The sequence below is a fragment of the Sitophilus oryzae genome, unplaced genomic scaffold (genome assembly GCF_002938485.1).
Source record: "Sitophilus oryzae breed Bouriz unplaced genomic scaffold, Soryzae_2.0 scaffold_1396_pilon_pilon, whole genome shotgun sequence".
In the NCBI taxonomy this organism is placed as follows: domain Eukaryota; kingdom Metazoa; phylum Arthropoda; class Insecta; order Coleoptera; family Curculionidae; genus Sitophilus; species Sitophilus oryzae.
The window spans coordinates 8,564,875-8,590,515 of NW_022146055.1; the positions used below are offsets into that span (position 1 = coordinate 8,564,875).

At 33.1% G+C, this 25,641-nt stretch overlaps 1 protein-coding gene and 1 non-coding gene across 2 annotated transcripts in view; one reads left to right on the top strand and one right to left on the bottom strand.

Annotated features, from left to right (window-relative positions):
* LOC115875990 (LIM/homeobox protein Lhx5) overlaps window positions 1-25,641 on the top strand; it is a 179,380-nt gene that overhangs the window by 36,285 nt on the left and 117,454 nt on the right. Inside the window, exon 3 of the mRNA XM_030891634.1 lies at window positions 14,680-14,903. Within this exon, the coding sequence (XP_030747494.1) occupies window positions 14,680-14,903 (224 nt within the window). The remainder of the gene's footprint in view (window positions 1-14,679; window positions 14,904-25,641) is intronic.
* On the bottom strand, window positions 14,419-14,491 carry Trnar-ccu. The gene has a single exon. It is a non-coding gene; the product is annotated as a tRNA-Arg (tRNA).

Here is a 25,641-nt window from a genome sequence, read left to right on the forward strand (position 1 = left end):
CCATGTGGATCTATTGTGTGTTTTTATTGGCTAGTGATAATTCAAGTTATCCTTGCTAATTTCCTAATGTCATAGTTCCATCTCAGGTTTGGTCTTCCTCTAGATCTCTTAATTCCTCGTGGGTATCATAATGTAATTGTTGTAGTCCGTGTGTTGTATGTCCTTGTTGCCAGTTGTCTAGTCTTCTGTCCAGTTTTCCAGTCCTGCACGTTGCCACTTGAGGGATTTGACTTTGTGGATGACATCTATTATCTGGGTCTTTTGTCGCATCCACTCTATTTTTTTACGCTCTCTCTTGGTTATTCCCTGCATATTTCGTTTCATTTAGCGTTGTTTGACCTGCAGTTTCCTTATGATGTCCGTTTTAAGAGTCCAGGTTTCGCATGCATAGGTCATGACTGGTAGTACACTTTGGTCACATGTTTTCTTCTTGAGATAGAGTGGCATTCTAGATTTGAATATGACTGAGTTTCTTCCATAAATGCTAACTTAATTGCTTATGCTTATTCTAACTTCATGTTTCTGTTGATTTCTGGTAACAGAGATCCAGAGTTTGGTAAATATCATATTATATTATAATATATCCACAACTCACAGCTCACCATAATTTTTTTTTCGAATATTTCCGCATTAGTGAAAGAAACGTTGAAGTATATTTCCAACAAAATTGAAAACCATTTAGAAAAATGCTGCAATTTTCAAAATATATAGATGTACAGGGTGGGTCAAATTCGACGCTTTTAAATGGAAACACCCTTTTCTGTAGGAGATAGACGAAAACTAATATCGGTGGCTGGAACTCAATTTTCATCAAAAACATGATGGTGAAAACCGCACATCAATATCTGTTACCGTTTCGGAGTTATGGGGTGTTTTTCAAAGATGTGCATTTTTAACAAATCGCTGTAACTTTTTTGCTATCGAAAATTTTGTATTTCTATCAAAACATTTCCAAAGCACCTTTTTACCTAGAATTTAATGGTTTAAGTATAATTTTTTTTAAAATTAATAATTTAATAGTTATCAACAGAAAAATTGATTTTTTATTTGGGACACCCTCTATATTTTTAATTAACTGAAAAGAATTTAAAATTATCTTTCCAAAAATATAGCACACTTGATATTTTGTTATAATCCCCTTCGAAATACAGAATTTTTAAAAGTTCGCCACTTTTAACTAGTAGACTTTGGACCCTTTATTGATGATATGCCCTTAATGGAACTCGAAAATATATTTTTCCAGCAAGACGACGCACCGCCTCTGATTGCTGAAGTTATCAGCAAATTTTTGCATCCAATTTCAAGAATAATTGAATAGCCAACCAAGATTCCAGCCGTTGGACATCGAGGTCGCCTGACTGGATCATGGACCTGCCCATGGATCTAATCCTATCGATATATTTGCGGAAAAATAAAGGTTCCTTATTCTTCCGTATAATCTAGACAAGAATTAGAAATACTTAGCAGTTATGAGAGGGTATCTTTCACCCCCACTGAGTTAATGAATTCCGCGAGAGATGTTCAAAAACTGCCCCGTCTGTCCATAACAGAAGACGGTCGATATGTCGAACACCTATAGCAAAATCTCATGTGGTTTGCTATTTATTTTTCTTGTTATTAGATATAGTTTAAATATGTTGATGTTGATTAAATATATTTTAAATAGTTATAAAATTCTGCATCTCTCATAGCAAATATTATTTTCGTTTTAATTGATGCTCACTGCTAGATTTTTTTGCATTACAGCCGGTGCCGTTCAAAGCCTACTCATTTAAAGCGGGCGAATTTTTATATACTCTATATCTCGAAAAGGAATCGAGCAAAATATCAAGTGTGTTATATTTTTGGAAAGGTAATTTTAAATTATTTTCAATAAATTAAAAATACACAGGATGTCCCATATAAAAAATCAAATTTTCTGTTGATAATTTTTAAATTGTTAATTTTAAAAAAATTATACTTAAACCATTAAATTCTACGTAAAAAGGTGCTTTGGAAATGTTTTCATCAAAATACAAAATTTTCCATAACAAAAAAGTTTCAGCGATTTGTTAAAAGTGCATATTTTTGAAAAACACCCCGTAACTCTGAAACGGTAACAGATATCGATATGCGGTTTTCACTATCAGGTTTTTGACAAAAATTGAGCTCCAGACACCGATATTAGTTTTCGTCTAACTCCTATAGAAAAGGATGTTTCTATTTAAAAGCGTCGAATTTGGCCCACCCTGTACACAAAATGGTTATGATTAAAATCGATTAATTTTTAATAATTTTGTAAGTATATAGCTTGAACTCTGCTGAAGCATAATCTGTATTGAAGTTTAGGAATAATAAATCGAGCAGGGTAGTTGAATTGGTTTCTAAATAAGTAGCGATGATAAAACTGTTGCATGTTGTTCGAGGAGCCTCATGTTTTCATGATATTTTGACGACGTTTCTTGCACTATAAAACCCCATCATCAATGGCGAAAAAATCGTCCGATATAAATGAAATTTCGTATGATTGATTGGACCAAGGCCAACTTGACCGTGTACGACACGTTTCAATGTGAGAGTTAGTTTTGACATAAGAAACGTCAAAAGGTGATGTCGTATCGCGACCAAATTTGGTGTGTAGGCTATGTGAGCGACGGTTTTTCTCACCCTGCAAAGTTGGATTCGACGTTTCGTTTACATCTTCACCAGGGTGGGCCTAAGGATTTGATATTGAAGAAAAATGTGGGTCGATTTCGGTATAAATGGACAATTATGGCAAATTTCAGCCTTCTAGACGCAAGTTTTTTGTTTTTTTTTAACCGTTGTTGCTGGTTAAAACTTCGCCATGTAGAAGCAAAAATACTTTATGTCTAATGTTAAGTCCCAATTTATTACACATATTGTTACTAACCACAGTGATTGCGTAATAATGAAAAATGACACTGCTATAACTGAAAGTAACAAAAATAGCATTCATTGTTTTCACTTTTTATGAGACGTTTTACATTTATTGAGAAATAACAATAGGGTTTAAATCATGATAAATAGTTTATGTTAATTTTAAAGACGCACTAACCTTATGTGGTTATTACATTTCTAAATATAAAAGCGTTAACTTTTGTATGACACAAAATGTGTGCTTTTTAAGACACACGGTATTAACAAAGAATAATATCAGAATTGAATACGAAATAGAAATATAAAAAAAAATTTTTTTATAAAATATAATGTATTATAAATAATGTCTATATATTCTTGTAAAATGTAGAATGTTGAGGAGGGGGGGCGGGGTAATCACCGCCACCTTACAGATCAATTGTGTGTCCCCCTTTCTTGAGTTAAAAACACTAAGTTTTAATCAAGGAGCCTTGGAAAAATAGTTTTGATCTTCTAATGTTTTTCGTGTCTAGTCTAGGCAGGGTTAAAATATGCACAAATCGTATTTTTAATCATATGTCAATTTTTTCAAATGGAACAAGGGTAACTCATTAGAATATTTGGAAAAAGCATTTTTTTATGAATATATTGATACCACACACTTGGTATTTCGAGTGAAATTGTCGTTATGAACCGCGTGTTACAATTTCAATTAAACCATATGCGAAAATGTCAAAAGTTGACATATGATATGTCATTCTATTCAGAGTGTAATTTTCTATCGAATAAAGTAAAAATATACCGAGGGTGCCATTTAAAAAACAAAAGTTATAGTCATTTCTGGCGAAACAGGAAGTGACCAGAAACAATTGAATGCGTCAATCAATCCTAATTTATGTCATATATTAACATACCATATCTTGTTTTTTATTTGAAAAAATAAAAAAATATGGGGGTGAGCCACTTTTGGGATGCACCCGGTATAATATAGACAGTATCGAGGACAGTACCGAGTTAAATAAGTAGTTTTCATTTTATCCACTTCTTAAAAGCTTGCTTTAATGGAACAGATTTCTGTTTTCTCTAATTTACATAATAGGACATCACTTACCAGAGAAAAAAATTAGAACAATAATTATAAAGCTTTTTCTCTTTCCCTGTCGTCGATTCTATTATATATATATATATATATATAGAATAGATCCTGTTTTAATTAATATTAGGGTTGTAAATGTTTGACTCAAATTAGTAATTTATTATTAATTTCAAAAATTAAATACGCAATTTTGTTTATTAAAATTTCTTCTATAACATGTATTTCATTATTTTTATCGTTTTTGGAAACTTTTATTTTAAAACCCTCTCCTAAATCTTAATAAAATATATAAAAGTTTAAATACGATATATTTTTAATTGAATTATAGCTTCATTAAAATTAAAAAAAATACCCGGCTATGATACGGATACGGAGTTCAGGACTTGTGTCTAGCCCTAGCAGGCAACTGTTAAGCCCGACCAATCACCTTAGAGTTTTTGACAAACACAAATGAATTAACACACTCCAAATAACCACGCTAACCAACCTAATTGGTCAAGCTTAATAGTTGACTGCTAGGACTAGACACTTCTAGTTCAGGTGTACTGGGAAACGAAAAACAGTGTTGCATTTCTCGTCAGAGTCGTCCAGGAACGACCGTTACGATGGAGACAACCTATCTATCGCTCGTGTCGCACTCGTTAGAACCTAAAACAATAACACAACAATAACAGGACATTGTCTCACCGTATTTTCCAGCTATTTATGAATGAGATGCTCAGTCTATATTTTATTTTAAGTCTATTTTTTGTCAGTTAGACAAATTGTTTTATTACTACTTTTTTGCTTCAGTGTATTAGTGTTTACAAAAAATAACTATTTTATGTTCTAGATTTTCTTCTAGTGGCAAAATACCTAGAAGACTTTTTGAAATAAAAATAGATTATGTATAATTAAAATGCGAAAGATTTGTAATTTATGTTTAGGTAAGAATGGATTTGAGATGATATTTTAATCATACAATTTAAATACGATTTAAAAGTAACGCACTATTAGCTTACTTAACACGCTGATAGATAGATTAAATTAATTATGCAATAAATAACAAACTGTTTTAATAGCTTTAATAATGTTTCGGCTTGATAATCGTAATAATACCCACTGTCAAAATAATTTCAAAAACTTTATTTATATCTATTTCGCTCTAGAGGATAAAATAGTAAACCGTTTTCAAATACGTAATATAATTGTTAGAATTTTGACAGTTCGAACATGTTTATGACGTTATTAAGGCTGTTTTTGTATTGGCTACCGGCTAATGAAGTGATAAGATAAATATAAACCGTATTTTTGGACAGGCTTTAGTAGTTTATGTTTATGAAAACAGACCTAAAAATTTGTATCCTAACCCTAATATATCATAAATCTGTACGGTTATCAAATAGATTTGATATTAAATTTGGTTTATGCGTCTGTAGCGGCGAGATTAGAGAAAAATAAAAGGATATTTTTGACACGTGATAAATTTCATAGTATTTTACAGCATGCGACAAAAATTGTCTTATATCACTACAGTTTTTTTCATATAAAAAAAATGTATGAAATAAAAAATAAATCTTTATTAATGATATTTAATCAGTACAATAAATTTTTTAGCAACAATCAAATTTCAAAAAGTTAGTGTTAACATTGGACTGAGAATTGGACAACCAAATAGCCAAATAGTAAGAAATCGAATTTAACGATTCTGACGTCATTATTTTTGCCGTATTCTATATATGTATAGAAAAGATATCTTACTATTAAATGCTAGATATAATTCTAAATGTGAAAAATTATAATGAAAAAAAGAATATATAGAAGCAGCGTGCAGTTGTTGATGATATACAATATGCAATTAAAAAATGTCTATACCTATGTGGCGGATTCATCTCTCCAAAAAGTCCTATATGGTTATTTCGCCACTGCAGGAAAATCTACAAAATAAAATAGTTATTTTTTGTAAAAACTTCTGTGTTAATCCCAAACGGAAACTACTTGTCAGAAGTTAGTTTTTACAGATATACAAATTTGCCTAACGAACAAAAAATGCTTAACGTTTCAGAAAGTTTATTTCTTTCCGTCGTCGGAAGCAAAAAAAATACAAAGAATAAAGAAAAAAACTATTTAAAATATTTAAATTCAACTATTCGAGAACACTTTAGTTTTTTAACACAGATACATCTACAAAAACCGTTGACGTTCTGTTAAAATGACATTATATCAAGTTAAACTTCAAAATTAACAATTACTAGGTACCTGATAACAATTACTTAATAAGGTAAAACCAAAAAGCCCCAAACTGTCTGTATGATTATTTTTAATTTTTACGTATATATTTATGTTATGTTCTTTAAAACCAAAGAAGCGATTGCCATACATTACTAACATCTACAAGATGCATGAGCAATACATTTATTTTTATTAGATTGTATTAAAAAAGCCTCTTTTATTTTTCTTTTAGAGGCTATCACTTCTTTCATTATAATTTTGGCGTTATTAAAATTTATTCTGTGCCGTCTGTGCCATGAATGCTGACAAATCTTAGACTTGTGAAAATCTCCTTTTCTTAAATAATCTTTATGTTCTTTAATTCGAACATTTAAGGGTTTACATTTACATGTTTCACCAATGTAAAATTTATCGTATTCGCAAGATATTTGGTATATTACATTTTTTGTTCGTTGTTCTGTATTCATTGGTTTAGTATGTGATAAAATGGATCTAAGTGTATTTTGTGTTTTGAAAGATGTTCGTATGTTATATTGTTTTCCAAATTAGCAGGGATAACTTGGGCTCGCATAGCCAACAATAGACAACAATGGGCCCAATTACAAAGAGAGTATCTATATATGTTAGGGAGGCGACACCATATTGGAAATGGTTGAATAAGAAAATGATGATGATGATGATGAATATACAAGCAGTGTAGAAGTGAGACGCGCAGCATTATTACAGTTATATGGCAGCATCCAAGTATACTTGATCCAAATACACTTGGAATCTATTTATCTCTTCATTTTGTAGATTTTCTTCTAGTGGCCAAATACCTAGAAGTCTTTTTAAAGAAATGAATCCGCTATAAAGGTATAGATATTATTTTATCAAGAAACAGTTTCTTGAAATAAATTGTTTTTCCACCATCACAAAACACTTCGATCTAAAAAGTGCTATTCTCAAATCTTTCGACTTTTATGAAACATTTATTCGATTCCCTATTGTTAACTTATATAAATATTGGCGCAAGCTGTTATCGGCACTGGTACACGCACTAGACTTTATCGTGTTCAAACAAGAACAAGACGAGGAAAAGAAGTGACCCCATCAGTCGGGACCACCCTCCGTTTAATCGCATAAAGAGCGGGGATCAAACGCTAAAATAACCTCTTGATATCGTTCCCGCTGCGATAAAAGAACACTTTCATTTATTTATGGTAATCGTCGAACGTTTTAGACAGCCAGCCGAGCGCCAGCCCGCCCTCTTAATTCGAATTTAGAAAATCGAGAAGGGGATGAAAAAAGTAGTCCCTCGGCCCATGTTAAGTCTTTACAATTACCAAAGTTGGAATGGGGGAGGTTCTATAATCCATAATTTATTCGACGATTCGTTTTTGAATGAATTCTAAACTGAATCCATTAGTTGTTATTAAAAATTTAAAAAAAAACTGACTAAATTACCGCCGCATCGTGGTTCCCAGACTCCGAAAAACGCGGAAAACTACAAGCACCCCTACGGTGGATATGAAATTATGTTTCTAGAGTGATTTTGACATGACGAGTCTCAATAAAAATTAGTACACCACTTTTTCGGAAAATAGAGTATCCCCTATGATTGATATAAAACTATGTTTTTTAATTTAATATCCATCCACTTTTAATTCCATCCACTTTTAATCCCATCCACTTTTAATCCCATCCACTTTTCCGAAAACCGGAGTATCCCTACGATACATATAAAACTATGTCTCTAATAGTCTAAGAGCTAGCAACGTTTTCGAAAAAGTATTTTAAGACGTCTGGCTCTTTGATATATCTTTTACTGTGCTCTCTGGAACAGCATGCGGCCCATCTGGCTGCCGATACCCGTTGCGTTCACTACTGCGCATCGGAAGAAGATCCTCTATTTTTTATTAATTTAGTCCTATAAATTCTAGTATTGAATATTAATCGAACATGTCTCCATAGCGCAGCGCGTAGAGTTTCCGACCACGAACCGATGATTCAGAGTTCGAATCCCGGGTCAGGGCGTTTTTATTTTATTTTCGTTTATATTCTGATAGTAAATTATTAAATAAATCTGGTGATTAAAAAAAACAAATATTTAATACTTTACTATGAGAATATAAATGAAAATAAAATAAAAAAGTCTTTGTCCTGACCCGGGTTCGAACTCTCAATCATCGGAAACTCTACGCACTGCGTACTATAGTACGAGAGCTAGCAGATGAATGCATAGCAGATGAATGACACCTTATAAGGTGTCATTATCTTTTTAATATAATTTAACAAGTATTTGGTTCATATAGAGTGATTAATTATAATATTAACCATTACCGAGGAGGAAACCGCTGGGGAAGTTGGTGTACAAAAAGGGTGAAGTATGCGAGGAAGTACGGGAAGTATGGAAGAAGTTGGTGAAGTATAGAGGAAGTTTAGGAAGTATCGAGGAAATGCGAGGAAGTACGGGGAAGTACGAGGAAATATCGGGGAAATATTGAGGAAGTACGAAGGAAGTCCTGTAAAGTTTAAGAGAATTATTAGAAATTAAAAAGAAAAACTGAAGAATTTCCTTATATAGAATATAGTTGATCATAGAATCTGATCCCTACTTGAGCTACTTGAGCTTAGAACTGCTTTAAGTTGGTATTTAAATAATACATTTTTTCGTCTACGGTTTTAGAATATTTTTTACAATTGGCAACATTGTGGTTTCGACTATACTAGGCAGCAATTCTCTCGCGTTTGTCTTCGAGTTTTGTTTTAAAACTGAGCATTTTAGAAACCTCACAAAGCGCCAGCTTATTGTTATTTAGACATTTTAATTATTATGACATACATTTATACGAACTTTTTTACTTATTAGCCGACCATACCGACAGGTATGGTAAGCTATTAAGATCGGCAAAAAAAAAGTTTTTTAAATTTCACTCAAAATGAGTTATTTGGGTCATAAATGACCTAAATACAAAATATTTTCATGATGTCTGTCTGTCTGTCCGTCTCTAACACGATAACTCAAAAACCGCTAAACCGATTTTAACCAAATTTGGCACAAGAATACTGTGGCACCCGAGAATCTGGCCATTAGTTATTGGTGGGGGTGGGGGGTTGGTAAGGGGGTATGGGAGTGGGTTAAAAAATTTTAAAAATCGTAACTCCAAAATTACAGTAGCTAGCGAAACGCGATTTTCAATTTAAGATTAGGAATAATATTTGCAACAAAATTTGTATAACATGAAAATCAGTCAAAGTCGCAGTTTTTGATAATATCAAGTATGGGCGGCTATACGTGCCTCCCGGCGTCAATTTTTTTTATCTGCAGAATATGCTGTCAAAGTTTCCGGAATACAATTCGGACCACCCTGTATATTATTTGTTCTATTATTCGAACGCCTGCGAACAATTAAATTTTCGCTATCATTTTATTAGGGCTTTTTTATAACGCTGGCTGTTTTTGGTAGCCGATTCTAAAGTGGATTAATAGAAATATATTTTGAATTACATACTTTGGTTTAACGGGGAAGTATTAAGGAAGTACGGGGAAGTATTAAGGATGTACGGGGATATATTGAGGATGTATGAGGAAATATGGGGAAGTATGAGGAAGTATTGAGGCTGTTAAGGAAGTATTAAAAGGGGCAGAAGGAAGTAAAAAGGATGTAAACGATGTATGAGGAAGTTTTTGCATAAAAGGGAAGTTGGTGTACAAAATTTAGGTCAGCGGTTTCCCCCTCGACCATTACTCTATATTAACAACTAAAAACTAAAGTCCCATTGACGAAGGAGCAAACGATCAATCTTTATTTTCGTCTTCTACAATTGCGTACTACAATCTCTTTGCATTCTGCTTCCCCATCCTCAACGAATATTTGTGACAGTGCATCTGGGCTGGGAGCTATAAATCTTGAAAATATTATAGACGGTATACTCTGTATATCTTTTTTTAACATTATTTGTAATGTAAAGATATATTAGGTACTCTATACGTATTTTCACAAGGTAAAAAAATACATTATTTATTTTTTTAAGATAGGCAGCCAGTTTAAATTATGTAATCAAAACAATCGAATAATTTATTCAACGTAAAATTTTGGCTATTGACTTTTCCACGCTAGTTTCCGTGTGTGAAATTATGGTGTGCATTAAAAATATTAATAACCCCGATTGACAGCCCTGTTATCTATAAGCTGCACAAGTTCATTTTCAGTGCAGTTTATTAAGATAACACCATGGGAAGTAAACTTACTTGGTTAAGTTAAATTAAATAAAATAATAATAGGTATCTCTTTTAAACTAGGTTGATTTAAATTAAAAAGTTAAATAATGCATTTTATTACTTTATTTTTTATGAAAATAAGTATTGAAAAACTTTCTGGTTTAACAAGAATTGGATAGAGAGCGTTCATAGGAGAATGAAAAGTCAGTTGCATAGATCGGCGAGATACCTATTTGGACCGAAAACTAAATACTTACTACGAACCAATGAGCAACTACTCCATTATCCTTCAGGCAGAAATCTACGCTATTGAAAGATGCTTACAACTTATCTTAGATAGGAACTATCGGAAACAAGAAATAGCTATATTAACTATCTTATTATCAATTCGAAGTTGATCAAAGAATGCCTAGAGAAGCTGAACAAATTAGGCAAGGAAAATGAAGTTCACCTACTCTGGGTGCCAGCCCACTAAGGGAGCGTTGACTCCACTAACTGGACCACAACCGTTCTGCTTCCCAAGTGGACCAACGTAAAGTACAACTCAAGAACCTGGAAGACTCTTCCGTAACTTGTGGAATAGGAATCCTCCACCGGTCTAGACATTCGAAGAAATTTTTTAAGGCTTGCCACAGATAAAAATCAAAGATTTTCCATGATTTCAATAAGAACAATCTTCGGATTGTCACGGGGTTTTCAACAGGACCCGTCTATTTAATGAACACATCAGCAGATTGAAGCTCAACAACGGCGAATGCAGACTTTAGGGAAAATGGGGAATCACCAGAACATCTCATCACTGAGTGTGCCGAGACGACAATCATTCGGTACGAGTGATATCGGAGATGCTCATTTTTGTATGATGTATATTTTTGTCTCAGATTACTCAAATACTGGCTTTTGCCAAAGCCCTGAGACTGTATGATGAGTTATGACTCAAGGAAGGGGGACACAACAGATTTGTGAAGTCGTAGAGATTAACTTGCCCCCTCATTTTTCATATTTCGCGAAAGAACGCATTTAATGTAAACCGAGTGAACTATAAAAATTACAGCTTGTAATTCAAAAAGTTTTCTTCTTATGCCGTGCAGATTCCTGCGTAGGCGTTCATCTTTTTCTTCCTCATCAGATGGTTCTATTAATTGCAGCGACTTGGAGTGCTTGGATGTCCTGTATGCCTGTCCAATGACGAATATTTCTCAGCCAGGATAACTTCCTTCGGCCTATTCCCCTTTTACCCCCCTCGATTTTCCCTGGAAAATTAGACGATGAAAGTGATAGCGTTCTCCACGTAGTATGTGTCCCAAATAGGCTATTTTCCTCTTCTTGATGATTTCGAAGAGTTCACTTTCTTCTAGACCAGTTCTTCTGAGAATGTCTAGAGGCCATTCCTCAAGCCATTCCTCACACGGTTGATCCAGGATACTCTTATAGCATTCGTCGTAGAGTCTACATTTCGAAGGCTACAATTCTGTTTATTGTTGCCAGCTTTAGTGTCCATGCTTCCTCACCATATAACAACAAAACAGACCAGACAGAGCACTTCACCATTCTGTATCTAAGACTGAAGTAGATACCGAAAAAATTACGAAAAACTTTTAATTTTTATCAAATAGCACATAAAACATAGATTTTGACCAAGAATTGCACTTTATGCTCATTATAACGTAACTAAAAAAAATTAAAAAATTGCAATTTTGCTCCAATACAACGTCATAAAGATTTATATAATCGTCAGCACTTTTAGCACTCCTGAAATCTGACCGTTGCAAAAACCCTTCTGGTTTAACGAGAGTTCGTTGGGGAAACACGAAGGGGGATCACAAAGGAGGAGAAGGAGGGGGGCCGATCGCATATATATATCGGCGAACGGGCGGATTTATTCGTTCGCTCGGCGGTTCGTTCGTTGCGCCGGGAAATATGGCTGACCCGGGAGGCAGGGAGGTCGTAAACGGTCTTAAAATTCCCGTGGCCCGCTCGTAAAATAAACAACTCGCGGCACCGACCCTTAACGGAGAAATGTTTCGCTTCTTTTTTATTATGCCGTATTTTTTGTGAATACCCGGTCTTTGTTTTTCAATATTCTTTCTTCAACTTTTTGTCTAACTAAACTCACCGGCAAAAAAAAAACCGGCCACTAAAACCTAGTCCCAATTTCAAAGTTGGATTTCTCGCGAACCACTCATTAGATTTTGATGATTTTTTTTAAATTGTAAATTAATTCCTTCTTAACGGATGCTACGTCAGAAATTTCTATTCCGAATTTATTTTGAACATATGGAGGGTACAACTATAAGACGAAGTTTTTTGCCCGAACTTTGTAACATCCTGTAAGGTGTAGCAGCTGTAGTAGCTATTGCTATATCAAATCACATTGTAGCCTCATCTTTTGTGAGCATTTTGTTTTTTTAATCACGACATTATCTCTGTTTCTATTGGAGATACGCTGCTTTAAAACCTACGTCTCGGAAAAATGCTTCGCAGGCAGAAATTTTTATCTGTAAATAATCAAGGCGACATACACGAAAAGGGATTTATGAATATTTGCAATATGACAACAATGGTTGTCAAATTAAAAACTACCATTATCTGTGACGGATGTTGCTCGTATTGTGGCTTTAATTGAGGATGGCCAAAGTCAACGTTATGTGTCCGATACCCTGGGTATACTTCGAACAACAGTCCAGGATGCCTGGAATCGGGAAATTTTACGGAAGAAAACGCAAAAAAATGCAATTGACGACCGCTTTATTGTCCTGAATACTTTACGAAATCGTATAATTACAGCGTTTCAGAATCAACATCTGCTACAAGTAGTGCGTAGAACTCAAGTCAGTGAGAGAACAATCCGACGACGACTAAAAGAAAACAGCTTGTCTGCAAGGAGGCCTGCCACAGGATGCTAACTACTTCCATCGTCGAAAACATCTTCAGTTTGCGCGTTTACATGTGAATTGGGATATTGAGCAATGGACTAAATCTTGTTCCGAGGCGTTTGTTTTAAAGCAGCGTAGCTCTAATACAAACGGAGATAATGTCGTCATTAAAAAAACAAAATGCTCACAAAAGATGAGGCTACCATTTGATTTGATTTAGCAATAGCTACTACAGCTGCTGCATCCTAGAGGGTGTTACAAAGTTCGGTCAAAAAACTTCGTCTTATTGTTGTGCCCTGTATATGCTCAAAATAAATTGTGAATTTAAGAAGGAATTAATTTACAATTTAAAAAAAAATCATCAAAATCTAATGAGTGGTTCACGAAAAACCCAACTTTGAAATTGGGACTAATTTAAATTTAAATAATAATAAAAAAATTAAAGTATTTCCATCACCTTATTATATTACAAATTTATTAATAGAATATCTCTAAAACTGGCAGAAAATGCCAAAACGATTGATTCAAAATTCAATGATCATAATGTAATTAATTATTACATTAGGATAATTTAAAATTATCAAAATTGTGATAATTGATTTTTGTAATAATTTGCCCATTACATTTCTTGACAACAGGGGCGGATACAGGAATTTATTTTAGGGGGGGCCCAAAATAAAAAGTAATGTAGAATATGCTTTTTAGGGCGCCATTTTTAACAAAAAAGCCTAAGATTTAACACAATTTACAGATTTAAGGGGGGGCCCGGGCCCCATGGCCCCCCCCTCTGTATCCGCGTATGCTTGACAACATTCTCAACATTAGCCTATATTCAAAAAAGTTATAAAATTTTACCCAGAATCTGAAAATAAAATAAAAAATAGGATGTTACATTTAAAAAAAAATGTTCTATCCGCCACACTTTTTTGAAGCACTGTGTATAACCATTAATAAATTTAAAATGTGTATCTTAACCTTCCCTTAAACTTTTATATTTAACATTTTTTTGTAAATCTCGAATCAAATTATCTAATGGACTTTATTGTTGACTCATCCTGTACAACAAATTCTTGAAGCAAAATACTTTTCTGTTTTCAGAATATACAAAACACGTAGTTTAAATAGAAAAATTAAAACAAGATAATTTTTATTTAAAAAAAAATAAAAAAGTTAAGTACCCCTGGTGGGACTCGAACCCACAATCCCCTGCTTAGGAGGCAGATGCCTTATCCATTAGGCCACAGGGGCGTGGAGTAGAATTATTATAAACGTGTACATACTGCGAAGCATCAACTATAAATAGATAATGATGAATTTTGCGGATTTATGTGTATATTTTGACACTACTGAGCTTCAGAGTGACGGTTTGTTAACTTTCAGTATGTGTAACTCACAGTTTCTATAGATTTAAACTTATATTTGTTTTTTTATTACAGACGATATGGTACAAAATGTGGCGGATGCGGTCAGGGCATATCACCGTCGGATTTAGTGAGGAAAGCTAGGGACAAAGTGTTCCATTTAAATTGCTTCACATGCTTAGTATGCCGGAAACAGTTGTCAACAGGCGAGGAACTTTATGTGTTGGACGATAATAAATTTATTTGTAAAGACGACTACCTTAGTGGGAATAAAGTTGCTAGTATACCTCATCCGCAAGGTAAGTGATCAAGTTTTTCTTGAATATTCATCTGTATTTGTAGTTGTGAAGTATTAGGTACCTACTAAGTATTAGGTACTGATATTGAGTCTAGCATATACACGGTGTGACAATATTCTGTAGACATAAAACTACTATACAGGGTAGTCCGAACTGTATTCCGGAAACTTCGGTAGCATATTCTGCAGATAAAAATAAGTAAAAAAGTTTATAAATTATTTTTAAATAAGCAAAACAGTTTATGTACTATGTCCAAAAATGCTTAGTTTCGGAGATACAGGCTGTAGAACTTTCATTTTTATTTCGATTTTTTCCAAATAATTTATGAGGTAACGTCAATATTTGGATGAAAATTGGTGTCCGGGAGTTTTGTGACATGAGAAATTTGATTTTGATGTCAATATGACTCCTATTTGTAGGGGGGAGTCACCTACATGTGTCTTAACTGTTTTGAAGAGTAATAACTTTTCGTTCCTAGCTAGTATAAAACTACTGAGTGAAGCACACTTTGAGTATAGTTATTTGATTGAAATAATAAATTTGTATTTTTTTAAATTAATCGTAAATTTTTATGCGAAAAACTTATGATTAAACAGTTTCTGTTGAACTTTTGGCACAAAAACATTTCAAATTTATGATTTCAGTCTAAAACAATCATATGATCGAATAAAAACGGCGTCAGCGATGGCTACGAAATTAAGATCGCTGTCATTTTATATGTAAAATTATATGGGAAATGTCATCGATCGTCATTGCCAAGCCAACTGGAGGCCGTTTTTTTTTCGATCATGCGGTATTTAGTCAACATGTTTAATTTGTGTCAATGATGACAATAAATGACAATGAATGTATTGATAATTTCGATTCCAATCGAGATATTTAAATATCTCGAGAACCATTACTCGTAGCGATTTTTACCAAGAGACCTTCTTTACTTAAAAAAAGTCGTAACTGTATATTTTTTTACTCACTAGTTTTATACAGGTATGGACAAAAAGGTATTACTATTCAAACCAGTTAGAAAATATGTAGGTGGAGCCCTTTACATATAGGAGTCATATTGACATGAAAATCAAGTTTCTCATGTCAAAAAACTCCCATCAATACATCATCATCAGACATCAATTTTTATCCAAATATTGACGTTACTTCATAAATTATTTGGAAAAAATCGCCCATCGAAAATATGCCGCCGAAGTTTCCGGAATACAGTTGTATACATTTTTGTAACCTGTATACATTTTTGGAATCCAAATTAGTTCATTGGACACAATTTACCGCTAGAGGGAATTATAAACTTTAAAAATATAAAACACATTTTTAAGATATTTTGAAACGCTGACATTCCCCATATAATTTTGGATAATAAGCTTCATAAATTTTAAACTAACCAACGTTCTGCTTTATTTTTGATTGGTGCCCTCTAACGGACAAATGAAGCACTTTTGAATAGAAGTGTACAATTTACTTATTTTGATTCAAAAATACGTAGTTGTTTAATATCCACGGAATATTCCCACTATATTTTGAAGGTTTACTTTTAAAATAAATCTCAATTTTTTTCTTAAGAACTATGCCATGTCGTTTTCTTTTACAAAAGACAGAAAATGTAGTAAACACTAGAAGGACTATTTACCAAAAAAAACGTGGTGGTCTACGGTGGAGTTGGAAAATATTTCTATACTAAAATTTATGCAGGGATGAGGGTAGTTTTCACCCTTCCCGTACTTTTTCTTGATTTTTAAAAAAGTCAAATGTTAAAGCAACTCTAACTTGGCAAACATAATCACCCAAAATTTCATTCAAATCGGAGTAACGGTTCTGAATATGTCTAAATAAAGGTGTTTCTTTTTTTTTAAGTTTGTTGCCCTTCACGGATAAACGAAGCACTTTTGTATAGGAGTACCTATATTTTTTGTCTCTAATAGATATTTCATGTAAATAAACACAGAATTTTGCCTGCTCCACTTAGTTAAATGCATCGATCCGAGACTATTATTTTCGTGGTTTTTTACTCTGATAAAACAATTTAATCAAATTTCCCTAAAGTGAGGAAATATTTCATCACTTTGCAGAGTAATTTTCCTTCTTGTCCTAAAAAACGAACTAAACAAACCACAAACTTTCATGTAACAACCAATAATAGTAAACAATGTCTACACCTGTGTGGTCGATTTAGACTATTATAGGAAAATATCTAAGAAATTCATCACTCAAACAGAACCCTAGGGCTAGACACAAGTGATTTGTCGCAGTTGACCTATCGACCTAATCAATACCTCTGTCAGTACTTAAAGTTCTAGGGAAAGGTGTACGTCATGCGTTCACCTTCACGATTTAATTACGTCTCGTGATACTTAATTTGTTTATTTATTAACGAGTCGTTGTAATTTTCCCTATAGCTTGATTTTTTTTAAGTGCAAGCTAGAAATACTTGCATTTTTGGTAAAAATAAGTGGAATTGAGTGGGTGTTCGATAGTGGTCGCGCTATTAGAACTCTGAATTCAAAAATCGATACCTCGAAATCTATTAGAAATAATAGATTGTAGTTTTTTCAAGAACTTTGTTAATATTTCTGCTGTATATTCTTTCACAATATGTGAAAATCTTTATCAATAAAAAAATTACACGATTGCTGAAAATTGCTATGCTCTAAAAGTAAATGGATGGATTGTTTACAATTTTTGAATGGAAAAAACAACCTTATCGAATTTTTCTTATGTAAACATATTGTAAAATATCCGATCTTGAAAAGAAAAAAAAGTTTCAATATCTAAAGTGGTTCTTGAGTTATGGCCTGTTATGTGTTAAAAAGTTGAGTATTTAAATTATCGCGATTACTGACGTTTTCTCGTTATAAAAAAAATGACACCCTAACGATATCCTTATAATTCCATTTCAGATGCTCAGAAACATGTCTAATGATTTTATCTAGATTTTATCTCTTGAAAAAAAGCCTTTTAAAAATAAGCGGTTTGCGATCGTGATTTTACTTTACTTGATAGGGAAAGGCGTATCGGCAACGCCGCAACAGCACACCGTCGCGTCGCGCGTCGCGTCGGTCGGTCGCATTTGTCTCACTCCGACTTAATAAGATCCCTATGCGATTTACTTCCACACATATAAATGCCGACCCATACGTAACAGTTGCCAGCACGGTATATTATTAATTAATAATACAAGACTGGCACGTTTTCTTATTACTTTTAAAAACATGTTATGGCGCATAACTCGCACACATACGCAGCTCACCTGTTTCCCGCAGGAAGCAAATGTCAGCAGGAAACAAGGATCAGTAGGTGTCCGGTTCGTAACGAGAACGCTGTCTCCTGCTGCGAGAAAAACCCTGCATAGCTATAGTTGAAATGGATCGCCTGCGTGACGGTCAGCTCATCGCAGCTGTAGCCTTAGTTTAAAGGCTTAATTAGCGGCTCTAAATGTTCCTTTACGACGTGAAGTTGCGTCATCTCGGACACCAGTCAACGAAAACAGATTCTAAAGAATTCGAATTTACATCTGAGTTGACTTTATCGCTGTTTAGGGTCATTAATTTACACTGGACAAGCGATTTAAAGTTCGTTGTTTTACAAACTTATTCAACGAAGATATACCATACGATCGAAAAAAACGGCGTCACAGACGGCTGAGGAATACTTGACCCATGCTCTTCTTTATTTTCTTTTCTTTAAATTTTATTGTCAGTCTGCCAGATTCGTGAGGCAAGACAAGTCAACATAATAATATGTAATTTAATTATTATAGATACAGGGTGATTCAATGCCATGGCACGTTAGACGTTTATGGAGAACAATAGGATTTTTTTCCAATTTGAAAATTCCGATTTTTGCATAAAAGCACCTGCTCCATCTGTCTAAATTATTTTCAGCATTACAGTGTTGCCGCTTTATACTAAAAATAGTAACAATTTTTCTATTTTAAATGGAACCCCACATATTATTACATAAAACTACTTTGATATTTCATAATTTTTATATTATACTAACCTTTACCTATCTCTGATAGCTTTCGAGATAAAAAATAAAACATGGGTAAAATTGACAAAAACATAATCTTAAATAAGCATTGGTTAAATCATAAATTCGGCATATTGAAAGCTAGAGTTTGAGTTATAGGTTAACAAAAGTCGATATATTCCATCTGATTACAGTTGAGGGTTGGAACCTTTGGTGTTACACAGCAAAATAAAACACTAAATCACCACAATACACCAAAACACTTTTACTTTTACACTGGACGCGCGTTTCGCTAACCATGTTAGCATCATCAGCAGATTATTATAAACTGGAGTGGATTATAAATGGAGTTTATAATCATCTGCTGATGATGCTAACATGGTTAGCGAAACGCGCGTCCAGTGTAAAAGTGTTTTGGTGTATTGTGGTGATTTAGTGTTTTATTTTGATATTCCATCTGCCTAAATAAACCAATTGAATATCAAACAGGGAGGTCAAGAAAAATAATTATTTGTTATAAAATTACTCAAATCTTTGTTATTTTAAATTCAACCGTATGAATATTATTTGAAAAATGAAAAACCAAATAAAATTGCCTTTCAAAGATAGCATCATGTTCCTATACCTAAACCTTCTGGTTTCTTCATTAAAGCCATTTAAAAGATAATAATTCTATTTTAATTGTTTTGTTTAAAGAAAATCGTTGTCATGACAAATATTCAAACTTTATAAGAAATTGTCATGGTACCGAAATTCTTAAAATGAAACTATAATAATCGAATTGTTAATTTTTAAATAACTCTACTTAAGAAACCGGAAGGTTTAGGTATAGGAACATGTTAATATATCGTTGAAAAGCAATTTATTAGTATTTTGATTTTTTGAATAATATTCATAGGGTTGAATTTAAAATAACAAAGATTTGATTAATTTTATAATAAACTGAAATAAATTTTTTGCTCTCTATGAATATATCGACTTTTTTAACTTATAATCCAAATTTCAACATTAAAAATATTTAATTTATTATTTTAACAATGCTTATTCACAATCATGTTTTTGTCAATTTTACACATGTTTTATTTTTTATCTTAAAAACTATTAGAGATACAAAATTATAAGATATAAAAGTAGTTTCCAAAAATATAATAATATACTGGGCGTTCCTATAATAATATACTGGGTGCTACCACCTTTCCAATGATGCAGAAACACTGTAACGCTGAAAATAATTGTAATAGAAAGATTGAGCCTTTATGTAAAAATCCAAATTTTCAAAAAAATTCTATCGCCGGTTCTCTATAAACGAACGTGCCATCGCCGTGAATCACCCTATATTTATCCGGGCTAATGTATGAAATTTTACTTTAACATTAATAATTTGTAACTTAAACAAAATAAAATTCATTGCTTTGCTTGTTTTTATTGCTTATCACAATCGTAGTGTGTATGATACATATTTATTTTTTTTAATACTATTTTAATTAATTTTTTAATACTTATTAATATTATCATTTAGCTAAGTTAGTTTTGCAATTATTTTGGACTTTTGCAAATCCAAAAATCACCAAAACGATTTTAAATTTCATTATTTTATTTCTTTAGTATCATCTCTAAAGGTTGAACTCGTAACTAATAATTTGAAAATCGTATATCAAAATTTTGATGGGATATAAAATATTTTTTCAAAAATATGTGAATATTTTAAACCGATTGTCAACATGATATTTTTGGGACGGTTTATCATAATTTCAATCCCTATTGTTCGTAAATTTATTTCCAAAATAAATTATTTATCTGTCATGTCCAGAGCCAGCTTAAATATATTTATTTACGATCATACAATCGTTAATTTTGTCATTTTCGTCATTTTCAAATAAATACCTCAGTTGTAGTTACATTTTATTCCCTATTAGAATGTTTTTTTTTCTATTTGTAAATTTATGTCCGCATAAAACATCAATCGGCGTTTCTAAGATAAGTTGACGCTGTTTTTTTTCTCGGTTTATAGATTATCTTTCTCTATGATTGATTGAAAAATATATAGAACACAATATTTACTAAACGAAAAACAGAATATTTACTAAAGGCTACATTTTGTAATACTGATACGTATGTAAAATTCATTCTGATGTTGTTATTGATAATCAAAATCTTATAATAGGTTTGTTTTAAAAACCTCATTAGCATCTAATATAATTTCTGCATAATAATAGGCTAAGGTGCACAGTACACCGTTCATTGTTATTGTTAAAGAAAGATACCCATTGATTTTATAATTTATAGCTTAATTAAAGCTATTAATATCAATTTAGAATGGAGCAGATGATTATTAAAAACCTGATCCGCTAGTAAGCATTATGAACAGCTGCCGAATTTAGTTGAACAAAATTAATTGTGAATTTAGTGATTTGGAATTATGAATACCTTAAGTTTGTTTATTATTTAACAATTCATTAACAGAAAGTAGTCTGAATCTGAAAAATATCGATATCGAACTCAATGTTGATGCAGGAATTGTTGAAAAATTCATATTACAAATGAGACAATTAAAGGTGCAGTTCAGAGATATGTATCCACAGACTTCTGGTGCTGGTGTTTAATTCTTAAAGTTCAAAGAGACAGCAAATGATTCCCTCTAGCGGAAGCATTGAACAGTTTATTAAGTACAGAACTAAAAGCAACATTAAAGAATGATTTTGCACTCAATCGTGCAAACTTAGAGAAACCAGTTTAATAAGTATATTCATTGAAAACACTTGCCATAAAATAGCATATGGAGATGTTTCATCTACTGTCTTTTAAGATTGAAGTGGCCCTTTTTTAGACAGGATGAGGTCGTGGGCGTTATTTACGTAAAGCATATGACCATCTTTTTAACAATTCCGCCAACTATCGTCAAATTTGAAAGAGTTTTCTCTTTGGCTAGTTTCTTTTGTAAGAAGATAAGGTCTGGTTTGAGTGACAATAGCCTGGACATACTTTTAGTTTTGAAATCTTACTACAGAGAGGAAAAATCGTTTCTAAAAATGTAGTGATGTTCTTGTTGTACTTACCTACTTCTTTTCTCTTCCTATAATGTTTATTGCCAATTACTGAAGTTTAAATAATTATATAGTATTAGTTAATATTTTATGATATTTTTATAGATATATTTGCATTTTCAATTGTAAAATTAAGTTAGAGTTCAGTTAAACTAAATAACCAATAATAATATGCCATGTAGCAATTCAAAATACAAATGAGTGAGGTTTTCTATATGATAATGATATTAGCACTAGATGAAATTATTTAAGGAAAATATACAAATTAGTATTTTTATGTCGCTTTATTTCTGATGAAGGTACAGATTAAGATTTTGTAATCGTTTTAATTGAGGTCTTTTGACAATTATGACAATCTTTTGACAAATCGTTGAGTGTTATTTTCAAAAAAAATATTTGCGATTTACTTTTAGGTCCGCTGCCAATTTGAAATTATCGTTAGCGCGGAGAAAATTACGAATTATAGTAACGTTATTTTTGTTGAAATTGATGCATGGCGGTCACAATTATACAGCTTAATTTCGGCAATTTCAACGCATTAAATAATGCTCGCGAGATTAAACCATAATTATCAGAATCGACACACTTACACTTTTCATTTGCATTTCTTCTATAAATAGATTACCTGTGCTCAAAAATAAATTTTAGTCAAGGTTTATGAGGTGTTTTGACATTTTCATCAAAGAATCTGAAATCGTCGTTGTTTCTTAGCTTCACTCTACTGTCACCTACTGTAGTGTTTGTTGACGAGACAGTGTCTTGTTAAAAACCCCGTAACAATACGAAGATTGTTCTTACTTAAATCAAATCGGTCGTAAGTTCTCAGAAATCTCTTCAAGTGTTGGAGAATTCCCATTCCAGGTTAAGGATGGAGTCTTCCAGGTCTTTAAGTTCCGCTCTCTTTCCCTGCTTTGATTTTGGAAGCATCAGTATACCACGTTATGGTATGGTCTTCTATCTCCCGAACAAACGTCTCTTCCGATCATTTTTATTGTTCAATATTACAGTAATATGTCAATTGTCAATACTGCAAGTGTTTCTTAAAGTTTCTTTATACATTCTTGGTATGTCATCCACTGAGAGTTGGAGGAGTGGAATTTTCCTCTTGAGGTTGTTTCAGCCTCCTGAGCTGACAATTTCCCAGTACTGTTTCCGTCAATGACCATTCTAATCACTGTCGCATTGGAATATCTATTAACGACAATGTGCAGTGGTGTTAGGTCTAGAATGACCTTCATTGCTGCTGTAAGGCATGGCTGTTCTTATGGCTCCTGTGATGCAGATGGGCCGGTCAACGTACTTTGCACAAGTTTTTCCTTGCTATACGTTATTCTAGTAATCAGTAAGTAATAATTTTAAATTAGTAAAGAAAATAATATTGGCAACAAACAGCCCACATGAAAGTTGAAAATGACAATTCCAATCCAGTCAATATACAGAAAGGAGTAAGACAGGGATGTGTGCTGTCTCCTTCGTTATTTAATGTTTATTCTGAGGCAATTTTTCAGGAAGCTTTCTCTTCAACAGATTGCGGTATTAAAGTCAACGGCGAAGTCATTAACAACATTAGATTTGCCTGATTTGCCGATGACTGATACTGGTCTCCAGAGTTTAGTGGAACGACTTGTAAGAAATTGTAAGAAATACGGGATGAAGATCAATTCTTCTAAAACTAAAGTCATGGTATTTGGAAAGAACCAAAATGTATCAATTCCTATTAAAATAGAGGGCAATACCTTAGAACAGGTCTACAAGTTGAAATATTTGGGGTCCTGGATAGTTAACACCTTGAACAACGACGTGGAAATAAAAACCAGAATAGAACAAGCGAGAAATGCATTTTTAAAAATGAAGAACGTCTTCCAGAACCCCAGATTGGACGTTGAGTTGAGAACTAGGCTCATTAAGTGTTATGTTTGTCAATCCTATTATACGGAGCAGAAACATGGACACTGAAAGTTCAAGAGATTAATTGCCTTGAATCGTTCGAAATGTGGATATATCGAAGAATGCTTAAAATTCCATGGACAGCCCATATTACAAATACCGAAGTCTACAACAGAATAGGCAGAGAAAGAGAATTGCTCAATATAATAAAAATAAGAAAAACATCATACTTAGGGCATATATATTGAGAAATAAAAAATACCACGTCTTACAATTGATAGTTAAGGGTAAGATTGAAGAAAAGAGAGGTCTCGGCAGGAAGAAACTATCTTGGTTGAGAAACATTAGAAACTGGACTCACCTAGCTTTTGAAGAACTCATAAGGAAAGCCGAGAATCGTGAAGATTTTGTCAATGTGATCGCCAACCTCCACGAAAGAGACGGCACGTAAAGAAGAAGAAGAAGAAAGAAAATAATCAAGCGGCTATTCCTTAAATCCTTTTTATTTCTGATATAAAACACGAATTAATTTACAACGTCAAAATTGCTATAATTTATATGTATTTTATAATAATATGTTAAAAAAAAGTTTGCCTTGTAAGTAATGTTCCTAAATGTAATACTACAACTCAGGTGAACTACCGCCTAAACCAAATTCCAGCCTCGCATCGACGAAACCAAAACACCGATTCTCGCAGGACGGGACCCCCCTCATCGATCGGGCCGTTCTTCGCCGCCGCTCGGCCACGCTCGCACGCTCGCACGCTCGCTCCTGCGCGGACGCTCGCGGCTGCGCCACAAGTCCCGCCTTTTCCCCTCGACTCGAGCCAATGGCCACGCCGATCGGTGCGAGATCGTGCCTTGTGACTTGCAACGCGTCGATTGGGGGAAATACCCCTCGGTCGGTCGTAGCGAGAAACGAACGACGTCGTACGGCCAGAGTCGTCAAAGCAGGTGCCGATATGCGGAGAGAGTCGATATTTTATGTATGTGTATACGAAGCGACGGTGCACATGGATGGTGTGCGTGGGGAATGGGGACGACTTGGCGAACGATCAACAGATCAATACTCTGAGGGGTTTTGCATTTTTCAGATTCGTTAGTTCGCGGGAGTATTTGGTTGTTAAAGTTTCCGGGGAGAAGTATCATTTACTTTACCCTTCAGTTGGGAGGCCTTCATAGTGTATTTGGCCGCGATAGATTTTTATACATTTAACGTATAGTTTTAAAAAATATATTAGAAGAGTAGCTATAAGAACATGAAAAGTAAAATATAATTAAATATGCTGTCAAGATTGTTCAAACGAACCATTTATTTTTTTTAGTATCTTATAATTTTTATTTATATCTTATATTTTTTGAATTAAGGATACATGGAAATGTACTTTTATTCAATAGTTGCCACTTTTTACTTACAACTTGTCTAATAGTTTACCCATTTGCCTATTTTAAATAGAACCTCACATTTTGTACATTATCTTCTAATACCTAAGTATAATAGTTAAAAAATATTTTTAATTTTATATCAAAAATGTCGTTTGCAGAGAAGAAAGAAGTTATACATTTTTCTATATAGTCCTAGTTGCTTAGAAAAATGTATGTCTACTAAAATTTTTATAGTAACTTAGTAAATCTTATACAGGGTGGTCAGAAATAAAAATATCGTTAAAGTTAATATATTCCAAAAATTATAAGTCGACTATTTTAAATGGGAACCCTTATTTTAGATAGTATTATATTAATCGTCAAAAATTAAAGTAACTTTATATTAGATTAGGTGGTACTTTGGACAGCCAGTATAATAGTCTAGACTCCGTTCTAGCCATACACAT